The sequence below is a fragment of the Lepidochelys olivacea genome, assembly GCF_965140295.1.
Source record: "Lepidochelys olivacea isolate rLepOli2 genome assembly, chromosome: 6".
Classification (NCBI taxonomy): domain Eukaryota; kingdom Metazoa; phylum Chordata; order Testudines; family Cheloniidae; genus Lepidochelys; species Lepidochelys olivacea.
This window is the reverse complement of record NC_140416.1, coordinates 90,321,033-90,348,681: the sequence shown is the minus strand read 5'-3', so window position 1 is coordinate 90,348,681 and position 27,649 is coordinate 90,321,033. Positions and strand designations below refer to the sequence as shown.

At 42.0% G+C, this 27,649-nt stretch overlaps 1 protein-coding gene and 1 long non-coding RNA gene across 7 annotated transcripts in view; one reads left to right on the top strand and one right to left on the bottom strand.

Moving 5' to 3' along the window:
- The window catches only part of NRXN3 (neurexin 3), a 1,403,073-nt gene that overhangs the window by 133,367 nt on the left and 1,242,057 nt on the right, over nucleotides 1–27,649 (bottom strand). For 3 of the 6 annotated variants that reach the window (XM_084630167.1, XM_084630168.1, XM_084630170.1), the window contains exons 4-5: nucleotides 15,835–15,924; nucleotides 7,334–7,641 (exon numbers count right to left, since the gene is read on the bottom strand). In XM_084630167.1, the coding sequence (XP_084486293.1) occupies nucleotides 7,334–7,641; nucleotides 15,835–15,924 (398 nt within the window). Of the gene's footprint in view, nucleotides 1–7,333; nucleotides 7,642–8,959; nucleotides 9,020–15,834; nucleotides 15,925–27,649 lie in introns of all 6 variants that reach the window. The other 3 variants (XM_084630171.1, XM_084630169.1, XM_084630166.1) reach the window with 2 other exon arrangements.
- Nucleotides 10,133–12,028, top strand: LOC311521691. The gene is made up of 3 exons (XR_014711952.1): nucleotides 10,133–10,290; nucleotides 10,740–10,909; nucleotides 11,713–12,028. It is a non-coding gene; the product is annotated as an uncharacterized lncRNA (long non-coding RNA).

Genomic DNA, 27,649 nt, shown 5'->3' with positions numbered 1-27,649 from the left:
ACTTGTAGAATATGCTAATGAGAAGAGAAAGGGTTGGTTGTAAACAGGTCGGTGTGTCAGGTCTCATCAAGCCACTTTCACTGATCACTAACAGCAACAAGAGCTTACTGCGGCAGCTGTGGCTCACAACTCACTGACATCTCATCTCACAGATGAAAAAGAAACTGGTGGGAACCTTTATGTTTGTGTTAACTAACCGCACCATTTCTCTAAAGAAACCCCAAGGCATTAATTAAATGGTTTCAGAAAGTGGGGTTGTCATAACAGCTTGGACGGGTTTCTAATTTCCATGCCATCATCCCAATGTGAGCCGGGAATAGTAAGAGACATATTCCCACCTCTCAGCCAGTCTTGTAACAAAACAAAATGGAAATATCTGCCCTGTACGTCTGCAGCTCCCAGCCATTTCCCTGTGGTGTATAAATACCAAAGAGAGCACGTGTGCATTAAGAAAAATGTGAGCCAATCCTCTGACTATATCTGAGCTGTAATCATCAATTCTACTTTATTTATTTCTAAGCAGACATTTATTCCAAATTATCTTTTGTTGTATCCTGTCATTGTACAGCTGTCTTGGAAAAACAAAACTTTATTTCTATTCATTTAGCATGGCCAGTAATGAAATCTGTGCCAGTTTACAATATCTAGCTATCATATCTATTTACATACAAGCCAAATTTTGAAAGTAGTCTCCCAAGTTGCACCCACATGGTTTACAAGCGCTCCTGTCTGCAAGTGCAAATACCAGATGCCTTTGAGTGCACAAATATAGAAATTCAGGCCCACATAAGGGTGCACACTGACTGGAATTTAGGATGTTTCTTGGGTAATTTGACCCTGCATATCTATGGTACCTACAGATTTATCTTTTGACGGTAGATCTATTGCATCCACACAAAGTATCTGTTTATTAGAACTGGTCAGAAAACACAGGTGGCAGTGGGGAGAGGTTTCCACTGAAAGCGTTGATTTAAAAAAAAAATAAAAAAATTGTGGCCCAAAACTGAAAAATTCCCAGCCAGAAAAGTTTCAAAAAATGAAAAATGTAGATAGTTCATGTTTTCATACACCGCACCAAATTGTGCCCTCAATTACACATTCCAGGGGTGTCACTGAGAACAGAATTTAGTAAAAGCCAAAGTAAAGCTCAAGCGCTGTTGCCAGTCCCAATGTCTGCTCAGATCTGCCGCTTTATGAGAGTTGGAGATGTTCATGTCTGGCCCCTGTAGCTGGAAGTGCTCAGGCCCTTGACTCAATATTTGATCAACGAAGTTCTCAAGAAAATATAGATTCCAACAAAACTCACAGATGCTAAGTGAGCGAAGAGAGTCAGCACTCGCACCTTTCAGTGCTGCCACCTGAATGCACACTATCCAAAGACTGAGCGAGAGCTATTTACTGAGAAACACTGCACAGCAATTTGTGAGATCCACGCTATGCTCTGACCATTCACTCAGTAATTCCACTGGAATCATGATACTCCATGGACTCCACTCATAGCAGACATTGATCATTCCAGTAAGTGCTCAGTAACAAACTTTAGATAGGGTAGGTAGGTAGGAAGACAGACAGAACTGGTTGCCATATGCAACCCATTTCTGTGTTAGTGCTATGGCTCCTCGTACAAACAGAGCCTGGATTCAGTTTCTCTAGGATCAGGTCTGGTCAGTAGTTGGATGGTGGACCTCCAAATTTAACCCAGAAAATACTAATGGTTCAATAAGTAGCAATTTGTTTGCGTATTCACCCCATACGTCACCATGCCATAATAAGTGCTGCACTCCTGAAAGTGCCATCTTTTAGAGCAGATGTCAGAATGAGATCCTGACCTCTTAAAAAAATCTGATGGCACTTTAGGAATGTTAATCTGAATGTTCTGTCCATAACATGGAAAATATTATATTCTACCTCTCTCAATTCACTACTCAGTCTAAACTGGGAAGTGTTTTTATTCATTTTCTGTCCTAAGCATTATTGCGTATCATTGCTGTTTACTATTAGCAGCTGCCACATTCCACCCCAGAGCTGGTGCCATTCAGTAGTGCATGAAGCTATTCCTGCACAAGGTATCTGGTTATCGTTTGGTATTATTATATTAGTCGCTTGTTAATCCATACAGAAAAGTGGCTTGCATGGAAACTTTCTGGATTATCGGCTCCTAACTGCTGCCTTCCTTCTCTGCCCCAAACCCCTCAGCATCTGGCCTAGTTGGAGCAGTTATCAGCTAGAGTGAGTAAACAAGGCTTGGTGGGCTGTTCTGCATCCATGCAATAAGTCTATCCCTTTACTCCAGGAGGACATAGGAGAGAAAGGGAAGGTTCCATCACTGAAATAGGACAAGTTTTGGAAGCTTTAGTCTTTTTGCATTGAAAAAAAAAGTCGAGGAAAGAGAAGGAAAGCAGGGATAAAAACAAGCTGCCTAATTTCCTGCAGTACAAATAGGCCAGTGAAGTCAGTCTTTAAAGTGCAGCCCCACCAAGCTCTTTATTCATTAGAGACTCATAACAAGCAAAGAGGAAATTAGAGGCCAATTTCCTTCCCCCAAAATTATTATCTAAGAGGGCAAAAGAAAGTAGTACCTATGCTAAAGCAAAAAGGAGACAAATGTATTTTTCCCAGCTGACAGTTAAAGTCTAATTAGACTGACAAATCTTCTGTGCTTTTCTCTTTTGCGAGCTGTATGAGGCAAGATTCAGCCCCAGAGCCACACATTATGGAAGGACGTTAATCAAGATTAAAGGAGCACTGAACCTAAAGAAAATGTTCCTAAGAAGCTGTGTAGACTAGTGGTTAGAGTAAAAGACTATGCTCCAGAGAGGCCCTTTGCTGAGCCAGTGCAGATGGACTCTTGACATGTATAATGGACAGTCTTCCTCCCCCTGCTTTGCATTGTTTATATAGAACTTTCTGCAAGCACCTTCCAGTATTATATGTTATTTGTTGGCATTTTCTGGCACTCAGCACCATTCTTGAAAGCTCGCACAAACAATTAATTTAGTCTCCCAGCTATTCCTGCGAGGCAGGAGAGTCTCGTTATTCTCATTTTAAAAATAGGGAAACCGAGACACAGAGACTTGCACCGGTCATACAGTATGTCTGCAGCAGAGCACAGACTTCTTGATTCCTTGTATATAATATGCCTTAATAACAAGGCAATACTTTCTCCTTATTACGAATGATGTAATCTTTACTCACATACGTATTTTTTCTTACTATCTGTATCCATGGAACTACACCTGAGGCAGGGTTGAGACAGACCAATCCAGGTGATACCATTTTTCTCCTTACACTTAGATCTAAATGGTCACTAAACACACTGTGTTTATTGGTCCTGGGTAAGTGTTCCATGGAGTCCAATCCTGAGATCCTTACCCAGTACTTGTCTTCAAAAGGACTTTTGCCTGAGTAAGGACTTTAGGGCTGGTCTTACTAGTGATTCTAGACCTGTCCTGGATGGAACACACAGACCAGGGTCACATAGTGAAGGTCTTCTCCGATGTTATTTGAAGTGGCAACTCACTCAATAAGCCCCAAGCTGGTAACTATCAGTTTATAGTAGCCAGGTTGGCAGCAAAAGCCAGGAAAATGAAGGCCACCTCTAGCTAAGCACATTTTCAGACAGAATAGAAATCTCTCAAATCCACAGAGTTCTTTCATGTAAACTCCAGCCCTTTCCAAAATTAGGTAGGGAGGTCGGTGGGGTTCAAAGACTTCAACACTAGAAACAAGACTTCTAACTAAGAACATACCTTCTAGAAATAATGTGCCTCCTGACATGAGACAATGTCATGACACTCTCATAAAAATAGTCTGCACTCCAAGCGACTCACCTTAAGCAAGAGACAGCTGCTTGCCTCTCTGCCCTTTGTGGTAGCGTGGGGAAGCGGCGCTCCCAGAGAGGATATTATTAATATAGGAGGGCCTAGTGTGTCAGGGCCCTGCAGTCTGCAAGTGTAATTTAATATAACACACGTCACTTCTAAACAGACCTGTGCTTGAACGCAGTGCAAAACCTGTGTGTGAAAAGGTCAAAACAGCATTTGGACTCAGGATCGCCAGACACAGCTTAGTTATCTGGATAGAAAAATCCTGTATTAACTGCTTTGAAACAAATAAAGAAACAAAACTCCTTTCCCCAGCTCTGGTTTTCAATTAGCAGGAAAGCACAATTCTGGGAGGTGAAATACATCTTCCTTCAAAGCTCCATTGTAATGGACAAGGGTCATTGCATTTCTTAGTAGCATTAAGTATAGACTCGCCAATGCATTCTGGGCACACATCTCAACTGTTCCTCACTACAGACCCGCACTGTCCTCTCTATCCCACACTCATCTCACATCCACTGACATAAATTATTGACATCAAAAATGCTTAATCATAAAGGTGAAGTTATAGACATCACTGATGCTAAAAGAAATCTTTCACACATGATGCTTCCAGTAACATGATTTTCCCATGTCAATCATGTTGGCTACTGATTCCACATTGTATTCCATGCCTGGCCCTTTACAGATTGAGAAGTGTGACTGTGGGTCTCTCACTCTCTCTCTAGTTTTAAAGATCTTTCCAGATTTCCTAGGCCCTTTAGATGAACCACACATGAAAACACTTGTAGTCATACTCTAAGTAATTGAGCAAAGGGACCATCTAGGTGTGGCATTAGGAGTAGATGATATCTTAGCAACTGTCAAGCCCCTATATACTACATGGCAAGTTGGACTTAAATACTGCCACAAGTTCCTTGGATTTGGCAGCGCTCTATGTTAGACTGGAAATTCTGCAGCAGCTTCAGATACATTGTGAAATGAAGGTTTTTCAATTACTTAAATAGGAAAATGAATACTACAATCAGGACAGAAGCCCCATACCTAATAGCAAGTGTAGCAACTTTGTAGCTATCTTCGTTTTTATACTGGGCTTGTCAATGTAGTACCTCAGTGCTAATGTGTTCTCTCAGGTGGCTCTATCTTACCCTAGTTGAAGAATGAATTTGCTTTCTTAGATCTTTTCCATCTCTTGTCTCTGTGGTTGTTCGTGGTGCTGCCAAATTTGCCAGCACTAATGATGAGACTTGTGAGTCATAATTACCACAAGGCATCCGAAAACCACAGCTGGAGCTGCTGAAAACTACAGCTGGAGATGCGGCCCAAGTAGAAGAGGAGTATTTCTCCCCACCCTCGCCACACAAATAACACAACTTAAGCTGACAGAACCAAACAACTCTGCCCAAAGTGGGGAAAAGGAGAGCCATCTTGTGCCATGATAGCAATAAACTGGCCTGCTCCTGAATGTAATAGAAGTACATATTGACTTTTATCTTCCTTTCAGTGGGTTGAGTGAAGTGTCAAGAGTTATTGCTTTAATAACAGCAAAGATGAGGCCATTTGTTGTGGTACGTGTGTACCCAGGAAATCACTGCTTTAACCATCTTTTAGAGGCATTTCCACACTTTATTAAATCTCCTTGATGCCTTTTCAGCACACAGTGGTCTCAACTGGCCTAGTGAACTGTGGTGTAGATTAGGCAGGCAGCTTTCTGGGATATTTCTCCTTCAAGTGGGGTAGGATTGTTTCCATCTCTGCTCAACTCACATAAAGTCCAATTCTGACCTCAGTTATGCTGATGTAAATCTGTATAATTCAACTGAGGTCCATAAATTATGGCAGATCTCCACTGGAGCACAGTAACTGAGCACAGACGTTACTCTCCTGGACATGAAATCATACAAAGCCTTCCTTTAAAATTAGAGCTAGACACAGAGAAGAGAGAGTCCTAATTCCTTCACAATTTACAACAAACATCAACTAGACTTGGGATAATTTCCCCTCATGTAGTTGAGACTTTATATTTCATGCACCAGTGTTTGAGGCTAATAACTCAATTAATCCACCAACCTGCTGCTGCCTGGATTTCTAGAATGCCAAGGGGGCCGGTACAGTGTTAAGCCTGAGCTTGGGTTTAATCACTTTTAATTGAATAGGAGTAAATGCCACTGCAAAGATAATACTTCCAGCATAGGTAAGTAGATGATTTTCATGTTTTCTCATCATACATGACCAAGATTAGATGAAAAATTAAGAGAATGAAAATATAGACGAAAGAATAACCAGTCATTGATTAAACCTTCTGAATCAGTTAGAGAAAGCAGGGGATATTATATCACCAGTTCCGACAGCCCTGGATTTCATTAAACCTGCATTTCCCAAAACCCACCAACATTAATGCCCAAGGAAAGCTGTCTCAAAGAAGCAGGTGTAATCAGTGTAGGATATTATCTGTTTGGACAATAACACACCTACCTCACTCCTTTCGCTAATCAAACACTCTCGTTAAAATCACGGGCCAGATTCTTAGCCAGTGTAAATTGGTTTTGCACAGCTGAAGTCAATGGAAATATGTTATTTTCATCTGCTGTGGGTCTGGCCCCATATATAGTATAAAGCTAAATTCCCTTACCTGTGTTATTAACATCATCATAGATTACTGAAAGAATTCATAAAAATCTAATTCACTTTTCAACATCAGTGTTGGTTGTTTACATTTTACCGTTTACTCAGTGTAGAGTCAGACCATGAGCAAACAAGACTGTTCATCAGTTTCTAATCCATTCCACACTCAGGCTCTGACACAAGAACAAAATTGCTGCAATTTTTTGGGTTACAAACACTACATCAGGACAGTTAAATCTGAACAAAAAACAGTTTCCAGTGGATTTTTTTAAACTCAAATTTTATGAGAAAGGATTCTGTGGGTCACGGAGTTTAGAAAAGCTTGTTTCTACAACACCTAAATTCTGCAGGAAATTGATCTGACAGTGCCCCTTTCACATTATCTAATAGAATGCTGTAAGATTAGCATGAATGTCTCGCTCTGAATGCTATAATCATTTGCTTTTTTCCACATTAAGAACTTCACCACTGCAGCAATACCTATGGCAATAATAATAAACAATAATCTATTCACATCCCATTAGGCTTTTGAAATTCCTTTAAGTGTAATTTTTTTCCCCACACATCAACTTGGAGACAACATGGCCCAAATCATATTCTCATCTACACTGCTGCAGCGTCGCTGGTATAAATAGAGTTGCACCAGTCTGACAGTAGAATTTGTACTCACTGTTACATGATACCCAGTAATAATTCAGAAGTTTCTGTTAGTTCACCAAAGCAGAAAGGAGCCCATTTCTGTGTTGGTTTTTACTCTGTACAACCTCATGAAAGTCAACAGAGTTATATGGCCTATAACTCAGTGCAGAATTTGGTCCAAGGGGCTTAACTAACAGGTTAACTAAACAAGGACATATAAATAAAAATCTGATCAAATGGCTCACCTGGATGCTGGGTGGGGAGCGGTTTTTTCGGGTAGTTGTGGTGGCCATGGTTGTGGTGGTTTCCATGACTGTGGTAGACATTTCTGGTGGCATGGAGGTTGTGGGTGTTGTTCCAAGGATGGACGGGACTTCTCCAACCAGCCGGACACTTCCGTTGATTTTAATATTGGGGTTGTTCTCTGCTGCCATGTTCAGCACTTTCAAGCCATTGTAATAGAGACCGGAGAGCTGGCCTTGGAAGGGACGCCCTCTGTCCTTCCCTCCAATGGCTATTTGCGCCTGGGTGTTGAAGATCGTTAACTGTCGTCCTAGTGAAGGGGGGTGAATAAATTATTGCCAGACATTTCCCCCCTTCTTTACTATATAATGAGTCCTGGCCAGAGTGGACTGAATATAAGAGCAGGTTCCCCAGTGGCAGTGGTGGAGGCTGTTGGGTGGAAATGCAGTGCTTCAAATTTCTGTCTCAGACTCATTAATAGTAGAGATGGGCCTGAACACTGGCTCTAGAACCTCTCACTCTCACCTCCATACATGCAACTAAACTCTGGGGAAGTTTGGACCCAAACATAGATCTGGATCCAAACTTTGAGACGTTGGCCCATCTTTCATTACAAGCAGTGTTTCAATCTGGTTAGTCTCCTCTAGTAGCTTTTGGAGACTGCAAACCAACCCAGATGATAAAATCTCTCTAGGCTTAGCCCAATATATATATACATACATATATCTTTGATCCCTGAATGGTCAATGGGAAGGAGACCTGTGAACAGACAGGAAAGGGTAAGATACAGAGATGCTCTAAGAGAAGCTGATCTTTGGACTGCATGGGGAATTTAGAATAGCTGAATGCAAGAGTCTGGGTCTGGAATATAGTTATCAGGAATCTAAAAGTTGGAAACACCAAACATGGACATTTCTGGTGCTATGAAAGAGCAAAGTTCTTTAAATAGTGAACAATATAGTAATTAAGGTGATTAATCCTCACAACTCCCCTGTGAGGTAGCTCAGTCTTAATCCCATTTTTATAGATGGTGAAGTTCAGGCCTAGATGGGTTAAGTGACTTGCCCAAGGTCACACAAGGTGCGTCAGGTATGGATTTCATATCATGTTTACAGAAGGAATGTACCTATTCAGAATGGACCCTAGAAGCAGCTGCCAATTCTCCTAATCCCACAGACCATTCAAGTGACGTCCAGACAAAATTGATTCATAAATATGGCGCACTTTTCCATTCTGCACTGGGTTGACTAAATTAAAGCCATGATTGTTCTGTCCAGTGCAAACAAAAGGTTTATGTCATGTCACTCTCTGTGTGAGGTTTGGGGGCATGCCAATGGAATCTGCTGAATTAACAGGGAACCAGACTGGCCAGAGCTCAGGAGGGTATCAAAGTAGAGTCAAATCAATTATTACTGGATTGTTCAATTACGTTTTCCCTCCACCACCCCTTTCTTACAATGATATGTGCACACATCCCCATCCCTTCCTTCTTCCCTCTCTCACTCACCACTTTCTTTCTCTAGTCCAACCTGATAAGTGCAGAATGTAGTAGAGCATAGCCTATATCCCACTGTTCATTCCTTCAAAGCCAGTGGTTAAAGTAGATCAAAATAGGAGGGGGAGCTCACCAATTTTGGTGGTCGTCGTGACGGGTCTTGAAGTCAAGTGGTGATGCGGTGTTGCATCATCTTATGGTGACGGGATGGACCATGGGGAAGAGAATGGGGACAAGAGAAGAAATGTATCTGAAAGGAGTTCCTGCCCTCAAGGAGGTGCGCTAGCCAGCCAAGCAAAAGTGTATGTGTATGTGTAATGTATGGAGTTGTGGGGGCAGGGTGCACATCCCTAGTGCTCCCCACCCCCATACCTACAAATATCAACATTTAGACTTGACCAGGATGGAGGATCTGTACTGATGTAAAATCAAAAAAATAAAAATGGAGGAAGCACTGCGTCTTTCCCCTGGAAAATGTTGAAATACCTGATGCATTTTCCTGCATTTCAGGAGATTTTAACTTACCAGAGGCAAGTTATGTTCCATTAAAACATCAACAAACATGCACCAAAACCACAGGCCCCCACAGTGTAAAACCAAAGTAGCTTATCCCCTCTCCTATCTCAAAGCATACTGGGTTCCCGTGAGCATCTCCTATCAAAATGCAGCTCTCTCAAGCCCCCTCTTTGTTTTCAAACACTCCCCTGAGATCGAGTGCAAACAATAATGCACATTTCGGCATCAAAAGACAGGGTACAACCGTTTATATTCTTGTGACTTACTGCATCCCTTGAGTTTTCTTTTCTTCCTTATTTTATGTCACTCCACTCGTTCCATTAGTGTTTCAGTTTCCCTGTGATTACCTGTTCCTTCCTTGTTCAATCTATCACTCTGCTCTGCATCCCTTCTCCTCTCTCTCATATTCTCTCAATTTCTCATTATGTTCCCTCCCATGCTGCCCTTTCCTCCCTCCCCACCAGGGCCGGTGCAACCACTAGGTGAACTAGGCGGTCGCCTAGGGCACCACGTGGTTGGGGGCGCCAAAAAGCGGTGCCCCGGATCGGCAGGGAGGAGCCGCCTTCCAGAGGCACCGGAGAGCCAGAATGTCGGCTTGTGAGCCCCAGCCATGGAGGAGCTGGCGCGGTGCAGGCGGGCAGCAGCCCTGCAAAGGCAGTGGTGCCGCTAGCGGGGAGCAGCCACACCCCCCGCCCCTGCTGCGGCCCTTTGCCCTCCTCCTCCCGGGGGCTCCTGTAGGCTGCAGCAGATGCATGCGGACGGCAGCCCCCCGTGTGTCCCCCGGCTTCCCCCTCACAACACTCGGCTTCTGCGGCTCCTGGGCGTGTGAGCTGCCACCGCCCCTCCCGCTGCCTCAGCTCTCTGCGGGGGAGGGGCTGGGTGCACGGCAGCCTGGCAGCATGTTTTGCCTCCACGTGGAGCCAGCCTCTGACTGGCATAATGGGCATGGTAAGGGGAGTCCCGGCCAGGAGGCAATCAGGGAACAGGGGGAAGGTTGGATGGGTCAGGAGTTCTGGGGGGGCTGTGGAGAGGGATCGGAGCAGTCAGGGGACAGGGAGCAGGGGGGTTAGATGGGTTGGGAGTTCTGGGGGTCCTGTCAGGGGGCAGGGAGTGGTTGGATAGGGCACGGGAGTCCCGGGGGTCTGTCTGGGGGTGGGGGGGGTGGATAAGGGTTGGGGCTGTCAGGGGACAAAGAACAGGGAGGCTTAGCTAGGGGGGTTGTTCTGGGGGGCAGTTGGGGCAAGGGTCCCAGGAGGGGGCAGTCAGGGGACAAGGAGCGGGAGAGGGGGTTGGGAGTTCTGAGGGGGGCAGTCAGGGGGTGGGAAGTGGGAGGGAGTGGATGGGGCAGGGCTCTCCCCCCATCCTCTTTTTTGATTGTTGAAATATGGTAACCCTAGGTGAGGGTGGAGGTGGGGGGCGCACGGGAGCCAGCCCCCCTGCGCCGCGCCGGCTCCTCCATGGCTGGGGCTCGCCACCACCACAAGCGGAACGCTCTGGCTCTCCGGTGCCTCCGGAAGGTGGCTCCTCCCTGCCGAGCTGCTGCAGTGGCCCAAGCTCGGCAAAGCCAGTGAGTGGACTCGGGGCAGGGGCTGCCGGGGTAGGGTGGGGAGGGCTCGCGGGGGGGTGGGCACCCTCTAGGGGAGTTCAGGGGGCAGGGAGGGGGGAACCTGGTGTGGGGAGCAGCCCCTGGGCACAGCTGGCCCCTGGGGTCTATAAGGGCTCATTGAGATTTGCCCCTCAATGAACCAATGTGCGGGGGGCATGAGATGCAAGTTTCGCCTAGGGCGCAAAATATCATTGCACCTGCCCTGCTCCCCACTCACTTCCATCCTGTGACACCAATGCTTAATTTGTGCCAGGGCTGAGCTCCGGCACCCCTAGGTTTGGCAATTTATAGCCCTGACTCCTCTGGGTTTGCCGCATCAGTTATAAAAGTAAAAAAAAATGCTTGAGCCCTAGGCACCTAATTGCTTGAGCCCCCGCACTTGTTTCATTACAAATTAAGCACCACATTCTTCCCTTTGCCCTTCCCCTCAGAGTGGAGTGCCTGGAGGGATAAAAGAGATGACAGGGCCATTTTGCTATGCTTGAGATATTGTCCTCCTGTAATGGAGGGAGAGCTGATGAGGGACCAGCTGTTTCCATTTCTAACCCCTTCATACCATGCAGCAGGGAACCAGGGTCTCCTTTTTCCTCTATCAACCTGGAGGGAAGGGAAGGGGGCTGGTGAGAAGGCAGATCTGACTGTAGTAGAGACAGATAGGGGCCATCACTTCTCTTATCAGGTGTCGCTGTTTCTTCCCTCAAGTGGTGGAAGACCCAGCCATTTCCTCAGCCAGTCCCCAGCTCTTCCTGCTGTTCCCATTTCAGATTCTCATGCGTGGTGAGTCCTTGGTGCCCCCACAAGTGATGAGAGGTAGCTGAGCTCCCCGATCCAGGAAGATGAAGAGAAGTGGAGTGCTCTCTCTATGCTTTTAGTAGAGGAGGGTAGCTGGACTCCCCAATGCTCTCCTTTTACTTTAACCCATGCCCATAACACATCCTTACGACTGTCTAGGATAGCTCCATTTTCTTGTCAGAGACAACGAATCACCACACAAATGTTGACACATATTCTCCCGTCTTCACCACTTCTCAGTTCTCTCTGCCCTCTAATATTCTAGGAACATCTACCACATGGGCATGGCCCCAGGCCAGTAAAGTATAAACTTTATTGTGGTTTGTTTGTTTTTTAATAATGAGCTCTTCTAGTCCAAGAGCTGAACACAATGCATGCAGCTACTACCGAACACAGCACTGGTACTAAAGCTGTGCTTGCTAAAAGGACAATCACTTGTTGGGTTTCTCTATGAAGAGTCATTCCTAAATCATAACTCTGGTGTGAGGTGTCTGTACTTGAATGAGCATAAAGGAAACAAGTGGATGAAATGAATGAAAAATGTCCAAAAGATGAAATATGCAGAATTCCAGAGCCATGCCAGACCTCCCTTCTTCTAGTTTATCTATGGCTTGATTCTGCAATACTTATTCACACTGAGTAGAACTAACTCTCACAAATTGTCCTATTGACTCCAAAGACCTGACTCACCTGAATAAGTGCTACTCAATGTGAGTAAGGGTTGCAGACTTGGATCCTTATTTTCCACCTAGCTCTCGACTTGTTAGGCTTTTCTTATTAATAGGGGTTGCAAAAGTGGCAAATGTATGTTAAAATTTTCAAATTGTTGTGTAAAACTTTGCACAACTCAAGGTTTTATGTCTCAGTGAACAATTTGTTCACTCTCTCATTTTGATTTCTATGCTCACCAAGAAAATTCTTATGAAGAATTTCCCCCTTTCAGTGTTAGTGAAACCTTAGGCAACAGTATCTGTTCCATAACACTAAGTCAGAGTTTGGGGGCATTATTAAAAAGCCTAATTCACAGGAGCAGGAACTGCTCATGCAAGTAGGACCATTCAACTCAATGAGATTACTCATATGAGTAAGAATTATTTTTGTGAGCAAGGATTTGCAGGATCAGTCCTTTTGTCATGGTGCTTATAGCTACTTCTCTTCCTCACCTGGCCAAACCCTTGAACACTAGCAGGCTCAAATGCATTCTGTTGACCAACTCTGGTCTTGTTATCAATATATGCATTGAGAAGATTAAGCCCAGTTCTCCAATCCTTACTCACATGAATAATCCCAGTAAAGTCAGCTGTATTCAGGTGTTACTAGGTCTACTCATGTGAATACAGTTTGTAAGATAGGGTGCTTTTTATTAGATTTTTTAAAATCCAGTTTATAAAACTAAAAATTAAAAACCAATATAAACATGAATACTTTTCTCCCTTTGGTGACACGGGACAGTAGCTTTAACTCTTATAGTAGATGAACATCCAGAAAGGTTCTATATTATATTGTTTCTCCAAGAATGAACTATATGATCATTCTGAATAAAGTAACAGTGCTATCAAATCAGCACCACATCTACGGCAATTTTTAGAAATTCATGCTAATTAAAAATTGTTTAATCTTACCTTATTCATGCCAAGAATTCACATCTGGCAGAGAGCTATTCTATATGCTGTTTCTTTGATCAATCTATCCATCCATCAATTTATCATGCTGTATTTTGATAGCTATTTACCCTTTCACTCATCATCTTTACAAGGGCTTCTGACAAACGGCTTTCTTGATACATTAGGAGATGGATAGATGACCGGGTGGATGACTGAGTGGGTAAATGAATGGACGAGTGGATGGGTGAATGGTTACTTATTAAATCTTTCCACTTAGTGGTAACCATGTTATTTAAAAGGATACATCCATCTTGGCATGGTGGAACAAAACTATATTCTATCGTTGTCACGCTGTCACAGTGCACGATGTCTTTATATCACACCAATTGCCAAGACTCAATTTTCTTTTATGTTAACAAAAACATTATATATCCTTCTAGCACAAACACGCCCCATGTCCGGGTTTGCCTGGGTTCTCCGAGACCAACTAGCTTAGACCCCGTTGCCCTTTTGTGATTGTCTTTTAACAAAGCATTGTCATCCACAGAATAGCAAACCCCAGGTCAAAACTTTGGGATGGTTTACAAATGAAAACGCCTTGGCATGCTTAAAAGCTCAGACTTGGAGAAGCAAGGGCATAAAATAAAGGATTCAAAGAAAAACCAAAAGATTAAGTAAACAAAACAAGGACAGGTTTCTCAAGCACATAAGCTGCATCACGGAGTCGGACATGCATCTGTTTTAACAAAAGTGAGGCAATCGTTGTCTTTAGTGTTAAAAGGACTTTATCAATTTAAAATTATTGAAACAAAATTATCCACTTTTTAATGTTAAACTTTAATTTTTTTAATCAGCTCAAGCAAATTAACAGGGTAACTCGTTGAGACTCAGTGAGCATTTTCTCAACACTATTATCTCATTCTCTCTTTGTTAGTTGGCTCAAATGAAATATTCGGTAAACCCGCACTGGCTAAGAGATCTATCCACCTTAATTGACCTCCTCCCACTGCTCTTAATGGGTTAACATTGCTTTACAAATATTTTTGCTATAGTCACACAATGCACAGGGAGGTCTCCAATCCTGTGTGGTGGGGAATGCTGTCAGGTCTCAGTGAAGTCAATGAGAGCTGAATGTGCACAGCACTTTGCAGGATCAGACCCTTAGCATGAAAATATTTTAATTGCAGTTAGCAAAGTTCCTCTAGTCCCCAACACTATTCAGGCTGGTGAGAGCAATTCGCTAAACCCCTGAGATAAGGAAGTGCAAAATTCCTAAAGGGTATTTATCCATCTTACAGTATATTGCTTTTCTTCTTTGGAGTATTTTGGTAAAATCTGTAGTCTGAATCAACACAGAAAATGCTAGATTTGAGTCCAACCATCACCCCCTTTTAATCAGCAGGAATTTCTTTAAAGGAAACCAGAGAAGATTTTTGTTCTGCTTTTCCTAAACTTCAGGGCATTTCGACTGTTATAAGTTATTTTTAGCATCACATTTAGGCTGCAAGGAGGAGATATGATTGTCTCTTAATCTCCAATATATCATCAAGGGCCTGATCCAAAGCCCAATGAAGTCAATGTGACTAATTCCATTGGCTTTAACAGGCTTTGAAATAGGTCTTAAGTGCATGAAATAATTTCCACCCCTCCACAAATTACTGGTATAGAACCAGATTCTATGCTGTTACAGAGCCCATTTCAGCAAATCCCTTAAGCACATGCTTAAATCTCTGAAGTCAAGGGGAGTCAAGCATGCACTTAAGTGCTTTGATGAACTGGGGCCGTGTACCCATACATGGAAATCTATAGGGTTGCCTGGGGTGTAAGTTAGAGAAGAATTTGTCCCATAAATTACAAAAATAAAATAAGAAAAATGTTAAAACTGCACTTCAAAGCCCTTCAAGTTTAACATAAAAAGACAGAACAATCTGTCTCTGTCTCCTTTATTTTAGTTTAAATGAAAATGTTAATACAATGTTTTCCCTACAACATTTTTTAAAATTGTTAATTATGTTAAAACAATTAAGAGACATGCAGCTGTAACTGCAAGCCACACTAATGAAAGAAAAATCTTACAGGACGCGGTTTAACAACTGGGTTTGAAAAAACTTTTAAGAAAACTTTGATAATAAAAATATAGATGTAGTTTTAAAACAACTTAAAATAGGAAGATCATGCAGTGGTTAAATTGCCATAATACATGTTGTTGCATTTTGTTTTGTTTTAAGCGGTTCCTGAATTTTTGCTTGTTTGTCGTTACTTTTGATAGCAAGCTTAGAATTCCGTCCCTTTAACTTAATTTTAATAGCAATGTATTATAGCATGATTTATCAACATATGGCAGGTGGATGCTGACACAAATTATAATGAAAATTAAAACAACCATTTATGCAGCAGGCGATTATCATTTAAGAAACATTTATTTGCAGGCTTTAAAAATGAGGATTTAGAATCAAATGGGTTTAAAATGAAACTTTTAACGACTGTTACCTTTTTCCTGCAGCCACTCTTCTACGGGCCGGTTATATTTGAAGGGGATTTTCTGTTTTACCATTTGGAACCGTTCACTATCAGTGTTGCCTTTAAAGTTTAAAACACAGCTTAAAAAAAACAATCTGAAAAGTCAATGAAATCATTAAAAAACATCCTAGATTTTTTTTGTTTTGTTTTTATGAATTTATTTAATATAAATAAATGTATATGTAGAAAGAGAGCTTTATCTTTTTTGGTGAGGTGGAGAAAAGTTATTCACTCATTGCTTGGAATTCTGGAAGGATCAAAGTGTTTAAATCTTAAGAAAAAGATCTCGGTCTTTTGTCCACCTTGGTTAAAAGCCACAAATATCTAATTTGCAACGTGAGACACTGGGCTACCTAATGATGTAGGTTGAAAATTTTGAAAAATGTTATGGTCAGACTATAACACTGATGGCAATATATGTGGCACAAGATGTCAATTGCACAGGCATATAGCCTCGAGTGACGTTCTGGACCCTCTTCTAGTTGGTAGGTAAGAAGGTGGATGGGTGGGTGGGAGGGGGAGATATGGGGGCAGTGGGATACATATGGAAAGAGAGAAAAGGGACAGATTTGAGGCAAGACAAAAAGGACACAGCAGAAACAAACTAAGAGGGTCATAGGATGGGGGGAGACAGGAGACATGGGAGGGAAAACAGGACAGGGAAAGAAGTGGCAACCAAACCTGCATGAAGGCTTGTGCCTACTTACCCAAGGCTTGGGCCTGCACCAATTGAAGTCAATGGGAGTTTTGCAACAAGACGGTCCAATGTGGTGTATTTTAGTGGGGAGCCCTTAACAGTCATAAAGTACAATATAAATAATAAGATGGGCTTAAACCAAACTTTGGATCTGAACTCCCATAACCTTGGGACAAGTCAGATCCAGATCAGAACCTCATGGCTGAGCCCAATCTCCAACACAGGGGAGCAATCAGAGTTTTGCTCATTGTTGTTTCTTCTTCTTCTCCAACCACAACCACTCTGTGACTGCCTTTATTTTTGATTTAATGGTTTTATTTATATTAAGACAATTTGATCAAATAAATGGAATCAAATAGTTCAAGATCAATCTCTCAGGCTTTTGTTTAGGGCTGAAATGCACATACAAAGCAAAAGACCTTCATTAAAAAAATATAATAGCAAGCTGCAGGAAGAGCTCATCTCACTGCATTAACACTATTGTTAACTGTAGTGCTATTGCTTCTTTGTTTTTAATAAGCGTAAGTTCAGGAATCAGTAACCACCCTCATGCCCTGGGGTGTATTTGTTTCTAAATACCACGTACCCATCTGTGGTATAAGATAAAGAAGGAATCAGTTAAAATGACTTCATATTTATTTGTTTATTCCAAATCAGATGCTAGACTCTGGTATGGCAATATAAAAACAGGACATTGAAAAATGTGTGACTAACAGCTGGCAAGATGCTCCACCCATTCAACAGCAGATGCCACCGTAAGGGGAGCAGTGACTGTTAAATCACACATGCTCCATAATCCTTCCTGTACATGTGTAGCTTGGAAATGCTAACTGAGTAATGTACTAGCTGCCCTCTGCAGGATAAAATCAGGTAGAAGTGGTTTTCACCAACTACTGTGTGGGAGAGGGGGAGCTACTGTAATAGACATTAACAGGACTTAATCTGACAAAAATTCATGTTTGATATAACAAAGAAGTAACGTTAAGAGAGATTTATAAAAAACTGTAGCTGCATTTCCTTAAATTCAGAGGTAAAGCAGAAAACAACTTGGATTCGATTAACACCTCCAGTCAGAACACTTAACATACAAAAGTCTGGTTTTCAGGTTGGAGCAACGGACAAACTCTCAGCCAGTTGAGCATGAAAAAACCTGCTATGGGGAGATGACTGAGTTAATTCCCTATAGTGACCCTGGGAAGTCAACCATTTCTCTTTTTCTCTGAAGGAAGTCCATTGTGGGCAAGTGTCCTTTCACAAGACTGCTATGAATACTTCTCCCATGGAAGAAACATCTAATTAAGTAGTGGGCCAACACACAGTGCTCTTTGCTGTATCTGCTCCTCTATCCTAGTCTCAGGTGACTAAACTGGACAGGTAAAGTAAAATATTGGAAGTACACTCTATCAATCATGCTTCATATCAGATTAGCACTGTACCATGGTGCCTCAGAATGACTGCAGAGACCGTCAGTTACCTGTATGCATATTCCCAGCACGCCTGAATCATATCAACACCAATAAAGAGTTCAAAAGTCAGTTCTTTACTTTTATGAGCATATCTTCATGAATAGACATCTTAAGCCACATTCAACACTGGGCCTGGGAAATGTCTTGAAGTGCTGAGAGTATATGTACAAGAAACTAAACTAGACAGAAAAATATTCAGCAGCAGAATAAGAGTTTTATGTCTTTACATTAATAAGCATCTGCTGATTAATACAGGCTGAGGTCATTGTCTTAATGCTTCTTTGTCAATCATGGAAGCCAGGTGTTTCTTCAATTTCTTGTTCTAACAGCTAAACTCCTCAGAGTCCTCATGCTGGTGGGGCAACTCATACTAAGTCAAGGATGGTAAAGTATGGACTCCTGTGGAGAACTGAGGGAAACAGTCTTGCTGTCCTTGGAAGAGTAGCAACAATGATGAATGTAGACACAATACACTCTGGACACAATTCGTTTCCTGGTGCAACATTTCTTATGACCAACTAGTAAGGCATTTTGGTTCTTTATCAGGCCTTTCATCAATGCACTATTCTTTTCTCTGCTACTGCATCTGTGCTGTTAGTAATTACGTTTGTGTACAGCAGGTCTTCCTTAAGGGAAATTTGGTTTGCTGCATCCTGAAAGTTTTCTCTGAGAAAGGACTCAGTGTGTACTGAGAGCCTGATACTATATCTATTCTACAGAGGCAATAGGAATTTAGGATGTCCATAGGAGTTGAAGATAAAATTGTATGATTTGACCAGATATTAATTTGCCAAAATCTGAGGGGTGCAAAGCAATTGCAACTCTCATAGGGCTACATAAATTCTGAGATCCTTACTTTTTACTCACTCCTTATTAGGGAAAACTCCCATTGACTTCAGTCAGAGCTGACTCAGTTTTTACTCAGGAAACTTTCCAATAAAGACAAAGGGAGTTTTCCCAGAATAAGGAATCTAAGGATTTGGCCCAGTGGGAGTTACAGGTACTCAGGACCTATTGCCTTTTGCCCCAGTAAATGAAAAAGATGAAGAAAAATTAGTGTCATAGGACATCTCGCTAATGCAGGGCACAGACTGCAAAGACAATTAGGTCAAGCCAGTGTTGGAAGATTTTACTTTGCTACAAAATTTGATTTTATGCTCTCACACTTGAATCATCTTGTGCTTCAAATATCTTCAGGAAGGTAGGAAACTGTTCCAGGAAGAGAGGTTGGCAAAACTCAGATGGAGAGGAAATGGGAAAGGGTAACAGAGTTATAAAGGGTAGACTGGATGAAACTGCTTCTATGATTCAATCCTAGACCTTCCTGAAAACCAGAAAGGGCATAACTATTCCCCACCGCATCTTTAAAGATTTTTTTAAACTCAGGTTTAAGTTTATGTTATTATTATTATTATTATTATTTTGTTTTGCAGACATAGCCTCCAATAGTAATATATATGTGAAAAGTCATACCTTTAAAAGCTATGAAAGTGCGAAGGACATTAGAAAATTCAAAATGGTTTAAATTAGCACATTAGTACCTGCTCTTAGCATCTATTCATGTTTCTGTTTTTAAAATTTTATCTCCTTTATCTCAGACATTAGTAAGAACGGTTTTAAGAACATGTGCATGAGAATGTGTTCATCGACATATCCCCATTTACAAGACTGATTTAAAGAGCACGTTTCCCCTTGTTAAATGCCTGGAATATTTACCAGAGTAAGCACTATTACACACTCATAAATTGCCTTAAATTAATATTGATATTGAGTTGTGCTTTTAAAAACAATAAATTAATACAGAATTTAATATGAGAGTTTCTATAAACAGTAACACAGGGTTTTCAACAGGAAATGACCCCATTTGTGACAAGAACTGACCTGATCAGTCTTCAAGCTATAATGTCAATGTTTCTCTTCAGATATAGAAATGTTAAGTGATGGCCTCTCGTGAGACCTTAGTGCCTTCTCTTTCAAGAAACCACATGTACACACCTTCCAACCCCCATAAAACAAGCAACCCTCACTCCTCTCAAACCATCCAGCCATTTTTAACTTTCTTGAGTCCAGCTCTGATCCAATATTTTCTTTGCAAAAAAACACAGAGATGAATGGAGAGATTATAGTTTACTTTAAAGAAAAATTGGATTAAACCCTGCAGTCCTTTTGCATTAAGAATTCCAATGCATATGAAAGGAGTGCAGGATCCCATTCATTATGAAAAAGTTCTGGTGATTAGTTTTGCTACTTGTGGTCATTTGAATATGAATGGGTCTTTTTACCCATGGCATTTATCTGCTTAGCTCTTATTAGTACCAACAGAAATCACCCATTTAAGATACTCTTTTCACTCCCAGCTATGGGAGAATGAAACCATACATGCATCAATCTGCATTATTTTCTGTAACATTGCTACTTTAATTCCATTATGGAAGTCAGCTCCCAGAGAAACATTCCTCCAAGTACTTTTTCTCCTCTCTGATTGCAAAAAATGTATAGCATTGTCACTTCCAACTAGGTGCAGATTTGGATAAAGCAAATATTTGGATCCCACTGAGGATTTATATCTAGGACTAACTCTGATGTCAGACCTGACTCTGACTCTTTCAAGTATTACTGCCTACATGAAATTTGGCTTCAGTTTTCCTCCCAGACTAAGAAAGGTTCAGGGTTTCATGTTTAGGGAGGGTAATCACAGCTCTTTAAAATTCTTCCCATATTTTAATCCCATTTAACCTACAGGATACTTGATGCTTGGCACAATGGTCCAGGAAGGGTTGTTGAAAATTATCCCTGGGTAAAGTAGAATTTTCCTCCCAAACTCCCTCCTTAAAACTGCTAACTAATATTTTGCATGTTCTCTCACGGTTCCTTTAAGGAAACAAACAAGCTTTACTCAATTTCAGACCATTTCTAAACCAAAATGGGTTCTTAAGCCACTTGAAGTAAAAGAGCAATTCAGGCACTGACAAATGTTGCTTCTTGGTCCAGACACCAGTAATGATGATATACTGCTGCTAGAGTGAAGAAAAGTGGCTCAAAGGTTCCAGTAAACTGCACTGGGCAGAAAGAAAGCACTTGCTTCCAGGTGGAATATTAATACAAGCTGATATGTTGTCAAGTCTGTGAAGATGCTAATAAGAATACCGTAAGAAAACATTCATCTGCCCTAAATAAATGCCAAAGACGGTTTTATTCAGAGCCTAAGAATAAAGCAGCAACTCTTTCTTCAGTGCTTAGAAGATTCTAAAAAATGAGACGGTTTGTCTAATTAACAGTTATTGCATAGTGATAGTAATAGGGTAAGAAAACTTTTGGAGGTTAGGGCTGTAGATTTCAACTGGATTTACCCATCCCCTTTCCGTGATGTATGAAATTTCAGTAGGAGAAATATAAGTAAATAACCTTCGTGACTACGGCAAAGAGTTCTGGTTATTGGTTTTAGGTTCACCCCCTGGTATTTGACCCCACCTGTCTACAAGCTTTATATACAACCTATTACTATGGTGTCTAAGTACTGCACGAATCACAGAAATGTAGGGCTGGAAGGCACCTCACAAAGTCATCAAGTCCAGCTCCCTGTGCTGAGGTAAACCTAGACCATCCCTGACAGGTGTTTATCTAACCTTTTCTTAAAAGCCTCCAATGATGGGGCATTCCACAACCTCCCTGGAAAGTCTATTCCAAAACTTAATTACACTTACAGTTAGACATTTTTTCTTTATATTTAACCTAAATCTCCCTTGCTCTAGATTAAGCCTATTACTTCTTGTACTACCTTCAGTGGACATGGAAAACAATCGATCACCATCCTCTTCATAACAGCCCTTAACATATATGAAGACTTATCAGGTCCTCTATCAGACTTCTTATCTCAAGATTAAACATGCCCATTATTTTTGACTTTTCCTCATAGGTCAGGTTTTCATTTTTGTTGCTTTCCTCTGGACACTCTTCAGTTGGTCTTTCTTAAAATGTGGCATCCAGAACTGGACCCAGTATTCCAGTTGGGCTCTCACAGTGCTGAGCAGAGCAGGAGAATTACCTCTCATGTCTTACATATGCCACTCCAGTTAATACACCCCAGAATGATTTTAGCCTTTTTTGCAACTGCATTACATTGTTGACTCATATTCAATTTCTGATCCACTATAACCATCAGATCCTTCTCAGCAATGCGACCACCTAGCCAGTTATTCCCCTTTTTGTCGTTTGATTTTTCCTTTCTGTTGAATATCATCTCGTTGAATTCAGACTAACTTTCCAATTTGTTAAGGTCATTTTCAATTCTAATCCTGTCCTTCAAAGAGCTTGCAACCCTTCCCAGCTTTGGGTCATCCACAAATTTTACAGGCATTCTCTGCACTCTGCATTTAATGAAAATATTGAATAGTACCAGACCTAGGAGCACCCCTGCAGAAACCCATTAGGTACACCCTCCAAGTTTAACAGCAAACAATTGATAACTACTCTTTGAGTATGGTCTTTCAACCAGTTATGCCTTGACCTTATGGTAATTTCATCTAGACCACATTTCCCTAGTTTGCTTATCAGAATGTCATGTGGGCCTGCATCAAAAGCCTTACTAGAATCAAAATATATCACATCTACAGCTTTCCCCCATCTGCTAAGTCAGGAAACCTGTCAAAGAAAGAAATTATGTTAGCATGATTTGTAATTAACAAATCCATGCTGATTATTCTATAGAATCCTATTATCCCTAAGGTGTTTACAAACTGATTGTTTGATCATTTGTTCCACTAGCTTTCCAGGTATCAAAGTTAGGATGATTTTTTTTTATAATTTCTGGGGTCCTTTTTGATCCCCTTTTTAAAAATGGGTACTATGTTTGCCCTTCTCCAGTCCTCCATGAGTTCTCAAAGGTAATTGCTAATGGTTCTGAGATTGCTTCAGCATAAAAGGAGTATAAAAGTCAAGGGGGAAAAGAAGCCGTGTTAGACTATCACAGCCAGCATTTAGTTCACATTTAGGGAATAAATTCTCTATTGGTGTAAACTGGTACAGGTCCATTTGTCCCACAGACATCAGAAGGGAAGCTCTAGTTTCTTCTAGAGCTTGAGTGACCTATTTAGGAAGTGACCTATCTAGGAAGAGACACTGGAATACTCCACTGGGAAGCTAGCATCTTTAACTGGTTCCTAGTGAGGGACATGGTTTGCTTTCAACCTCAGAATGTTTCAGCGCTTTGGTCTGAAGAAGCACCAACACTGCAGCAGCTTAACCACATCTGTCTTCAAGGCAACTGAACTTATAAACACAATCTATTGAACAGTCCCACTTTAACATTTTACTAATATCACGTTTGATTATTAATACTGAAAAGAAGTACAAAAATTGTGTTGGTTTATCCTCATTAAATCTGTTTGCTTACTTTTAGCACCACACAGCTTGGAAAGTAAAACCACAATAACATGGTTGAAATCAGAATTAGAATCAGGCATTCTGCTTATAAGCAGTTGTATATTTTGACGCACTAGCTGGGCACAATGCTGCCGTGATTTAGGTTACACATTGTAGAGGACTTTTTACATTAAAACTGTTTAATCAAAATGTAGAAAAAACACCAAATGGAAAATAATATCTCTATCCATATTAGGTTTTGAAAGAGCGCCAGACCTAAATACATGTGGCACAGGATTGCAGATAAAGAAAAGGATTGAGAATCAGGTGACCTGGGTTCTATTCCAGGTTCTGCTACTGAATATCTAATGTAACAACTTCCCTGTGCTTCAGCTTTTCCATATGTAAAATGGGGACACAGCAGGATTTTGGGGTTTGAGATCCTTTGATGGAACATGCTGAAGAAGGGGAGACTGTTATCCTTATTTAAGTTTGCTTCAGCTTTTAGGTATTTTTTCTATTTTCACTGAACTCCTTGTTAGAAAAAATTGCAGCTCTTGCTATTCTGGGTCTTCTTTTCTTTCCTGTCCTCTTCTTTCCCATATCCCTGAATATCTTTGACTTGACCCCCTTCCTTCTGTTCCCACCATTGTCTTTGAGTCCTGCCTTTCCCTTTCATTCCTCTCGTTGTGGAGCTTTTTATTGTAAAGAGCTGAATTTCACACTGGGGCTACCTCAACCCAAAGACTTTGGAACAAAAGAAGACAAAGTCTCTATCGCACACATACCAGAAATAGGAGAGAATTGGCAGGCAAGACTGCAGTGGCAAAAAAAAATAAAAAAAAATAAAAAATCTGAAGTTACTCTGACAATCAGGTAAGTGAACTTGTTTCTAAGTTTTTACTGCCTCAAAGAAAGCCTGATTATCACAACTCCCCCTCTACCTTAACTTACACCTTCCTGCTACTTACTTTTCCTGATGCACTCCCATTTTCCATCTCTGGGGTATATAAGATGTACCAATTTAGCTTCTATGGGTCAGCTTCAAAGGTGATGTGAGCTTCATGTCAGTAACAGTTGAGTCTAACAATTTCTAACCTGGTGCAATTTACATGCTGTAAGGACCAGTGCAATATTGCATCAGGTCAGATGCCGTTAGGCATACCTTTCAATTTGGCCCTGATTTAAAGACAGGTTAATGGATTTGCCAAAGGTTACAAAGGAAGTCAGATAGTAATCTAAACTTCTGCATCCTCAGTCTAGAACAGGGATGGACAAATTACAGCCCGTGGGCCACATCCGGCCCATCAGAACATTTAATCCGGCCCTCAGCTCCCACGGGGGGTGGGGTTGGAGGTTTGCCCTGCTGGGGAGCGGGGTCAGGGGCTTGTTCCGCTCTGTGAAGCTCCCAGGAAGCAACCAGCATGACCCCGCTCCGGCTCCTATGTAATACACAGAGACATGGCCAGGAGGCTCTGTGCGCTGCCCTGTCCGCAGGTGCCGCCCCTACGGCTCCCATTGGCCGCAGTTTACAGCCAATGGGAGCTTCAGGGGTGGCACCTGTGGATGAGGCAGCGCGCAGAGCGGCCTGGCTGAGCCTCGGAGCTGGAGCAGGGATGTGCTTCCGGGAGCTGCTTGTGGGAAGTGCCACCTGGAGCCTGCACCCCTGAACCCCCCATGCACCCCAATCCCCTGCCACATCCCTGATCCCCCTCCTGCCCTCCAACCCCCTTGATCCCAGCCTGAAGCCCCCTTCTGCACCCCAAACCCCTCTTCCCCAGCCCCACCCCAGAGCCTGCACCCCCAACTGGAGCCCTCACTCTTCCTGTACCCCAACAGCCTGCCCATCCCCGATCCCCTCCCACCCTCCAAACCCCTTGGTCCCAGCCTGGAGCCCCCCCCCGCACCCCAAACAACTCATCCCCAGCCCCACCCCAGAGCCCTCACCCCCCCACACCCTAATCTGGAGACTCCTCCCGCACCCTGAACTCCTCATTTCTGGTCCCACCCCAGAGCCCGTACCCCCGCCAGTGCCTTCACCCTCCTGAACCCCAACCCCCAATTTCGTGAGCATTCATGGTCTGCCATACAATTTCCATACTTCAATGTGGCTCTCAGGCCAAAAAATTTGCTCACCCCTGATCTAGAAGCACAGTGGGAGCAACCCAAATGAAAAAAGGAGTAAGAAGGTTAACCAAACTTTCCCAAACGTCCAAAGGAAAGGTTTGGTTTGAGCTTTGTGTGAAGATTTGGGTCAGTTCTTATTTTATATGCACTGATTCACCTGGATATTTCAGTCACCAGCAGCAGAAATGTTTTTTGTGGGTTTGTGTGTAGATAGTGAAACTAACATTTACCGACAATTATTGATAAAAACCTAGTCCTGCCAAGCCTAATTGTACTGTGCTGAGTAAACTGATGGTGTTCAGTAAGTAGGTAATTATGATAATAATAAATATGCATAATTTGGCTAAATGAAAGGTCCAGGGGGAAAAGGATAAGGTCTACAAACATCAGAAAGGTGCAAATCCCAAGGAAGAGGAGAGATTTTTTATGGTGCTCCATAGAGATATAACTAGAAGCCGTGGTAAGAAAGTGATGAAAGGAAATTTAAGGTGATTATTGAGAAGAACTTCCTACCAGTGCAATCTATTAGACTGCTGAATAGTCTCTTAAGGAAATGTTGGAAGCCCCACCGCTTGAATTATTTAAAACTGGATTGGATAAAGCCTGGAAGAATATAGTGCAGGACTCTTAGACTGACTGGAGAGTGGACTAAATGTGACTTAACAGGCCTTTCCCACCCCTAATTGCTACAAATCTGTGAACTTTGCCTTCCCTCAAAAATCTTTCTCCTCTTTGCAAGAGTGTGGAAATGAGGCAGGAAGATTCAAAGCTTCCTTCAAGGAAGCAAAGTCCATGAACTAGATGCAAAGAACCACCCCAATCATTATCAAGAAACAGTGTGTCAGAAACAGGGTTGGGAGGGCCAGGAGGCTGATGTTTCTTTTTCCTCCTTTACCCTTTTCAATGATGTGTTTTCTAGGATATGATCAGAATCCTGGTATCTGTAATGTAGGCAAATATTTGCAGCCCTGAACATTTCCACCAGACACAATGGATCCCCTTTCGTGCTGCTTGTTTATACATTGATGCCTCCCCGCCATTGTACTCTACTCTTACCCAGCAAAAAAGGGGAGAGGAGTGGAGAAGGACAATACCTACCACACAGGAGAATGTGAAGGGGAGTTCTGAAGCTTGATCCACTGACATTTGGAAAGGATTCTGAAATCTACTACAGAAGTTCTATGTATTCTCAATATTACAAAAAAATAGAAGAGGCTTAAAATGCCACCCAATTTGCAGGAGATACCCTGTTATGTAAGGTCAATGCCACTGAGTAACACTGAGTTCCCAGGGCAGGGAAAAACCCTCCTTCTGTGCAGGACAGGTTGGATTTTAAGAGTCTGGAACTAAAACACTTTATAATTTAATATGCTGTAATATATCAGCTAGTTAATTCCCACATGCACCATGTATGGTAAACCAGGATTTTTATCTCCATTTTACAAATGGGGTAACTGAGGCACAAAGTGGTAAAATAACTTGCCCAAAGCAGGACAGAGAGTCATTTGCAAAGCTGACACAAACTCAGAAGTTCCAGTCCTGTTTTTAGCCCCCTCATTTCTGGTAGAACCCCTTCCTGCAATCCTTCTACTTTTGGCCTAAATCATATGGTTTCCTTTGCATGACTGTATTCTCTGCTGCCTTTCTTATGAGGAGAGGGAATGCTGATGTGTCTGATCTGCTTCAATCACTGCAAGTCAGATGTGTCAACCTGGGATTACAGCTGGCACTGTTCTGGCTGCAGGCAGTAAGATCTAGAAAGCACAAAGTTATTGCTCAAGCTGCCAATCCTTTGGTCCAGCTGTTTGTTTTCTGTGTGCACATGTACAAGTCCTGGAGTGTTTTTGTCTGTTTTGATAGTGTTTGCCCATGCCTCACTGTCTCTATATGGAAGTGTGTTTGTGTGTGCACATACCATGTAGTCATGTTTATGTATCTTGTGTGAGAGAGAGAAAGTACATTGTGATACTTCCATTTAACCAGAAAACTAAAAAAGAAGAAGTAACCTGACAGAGAAATGGAGCAATATTAATATCTAGCAGTTCAATGAGCTGTGCTGTCTAGCAGAATTCTCTTCTCTTACAATAATCAATTTAGCCTGTTTCTCCATCTTTCTCCAGCACCACATTATGAT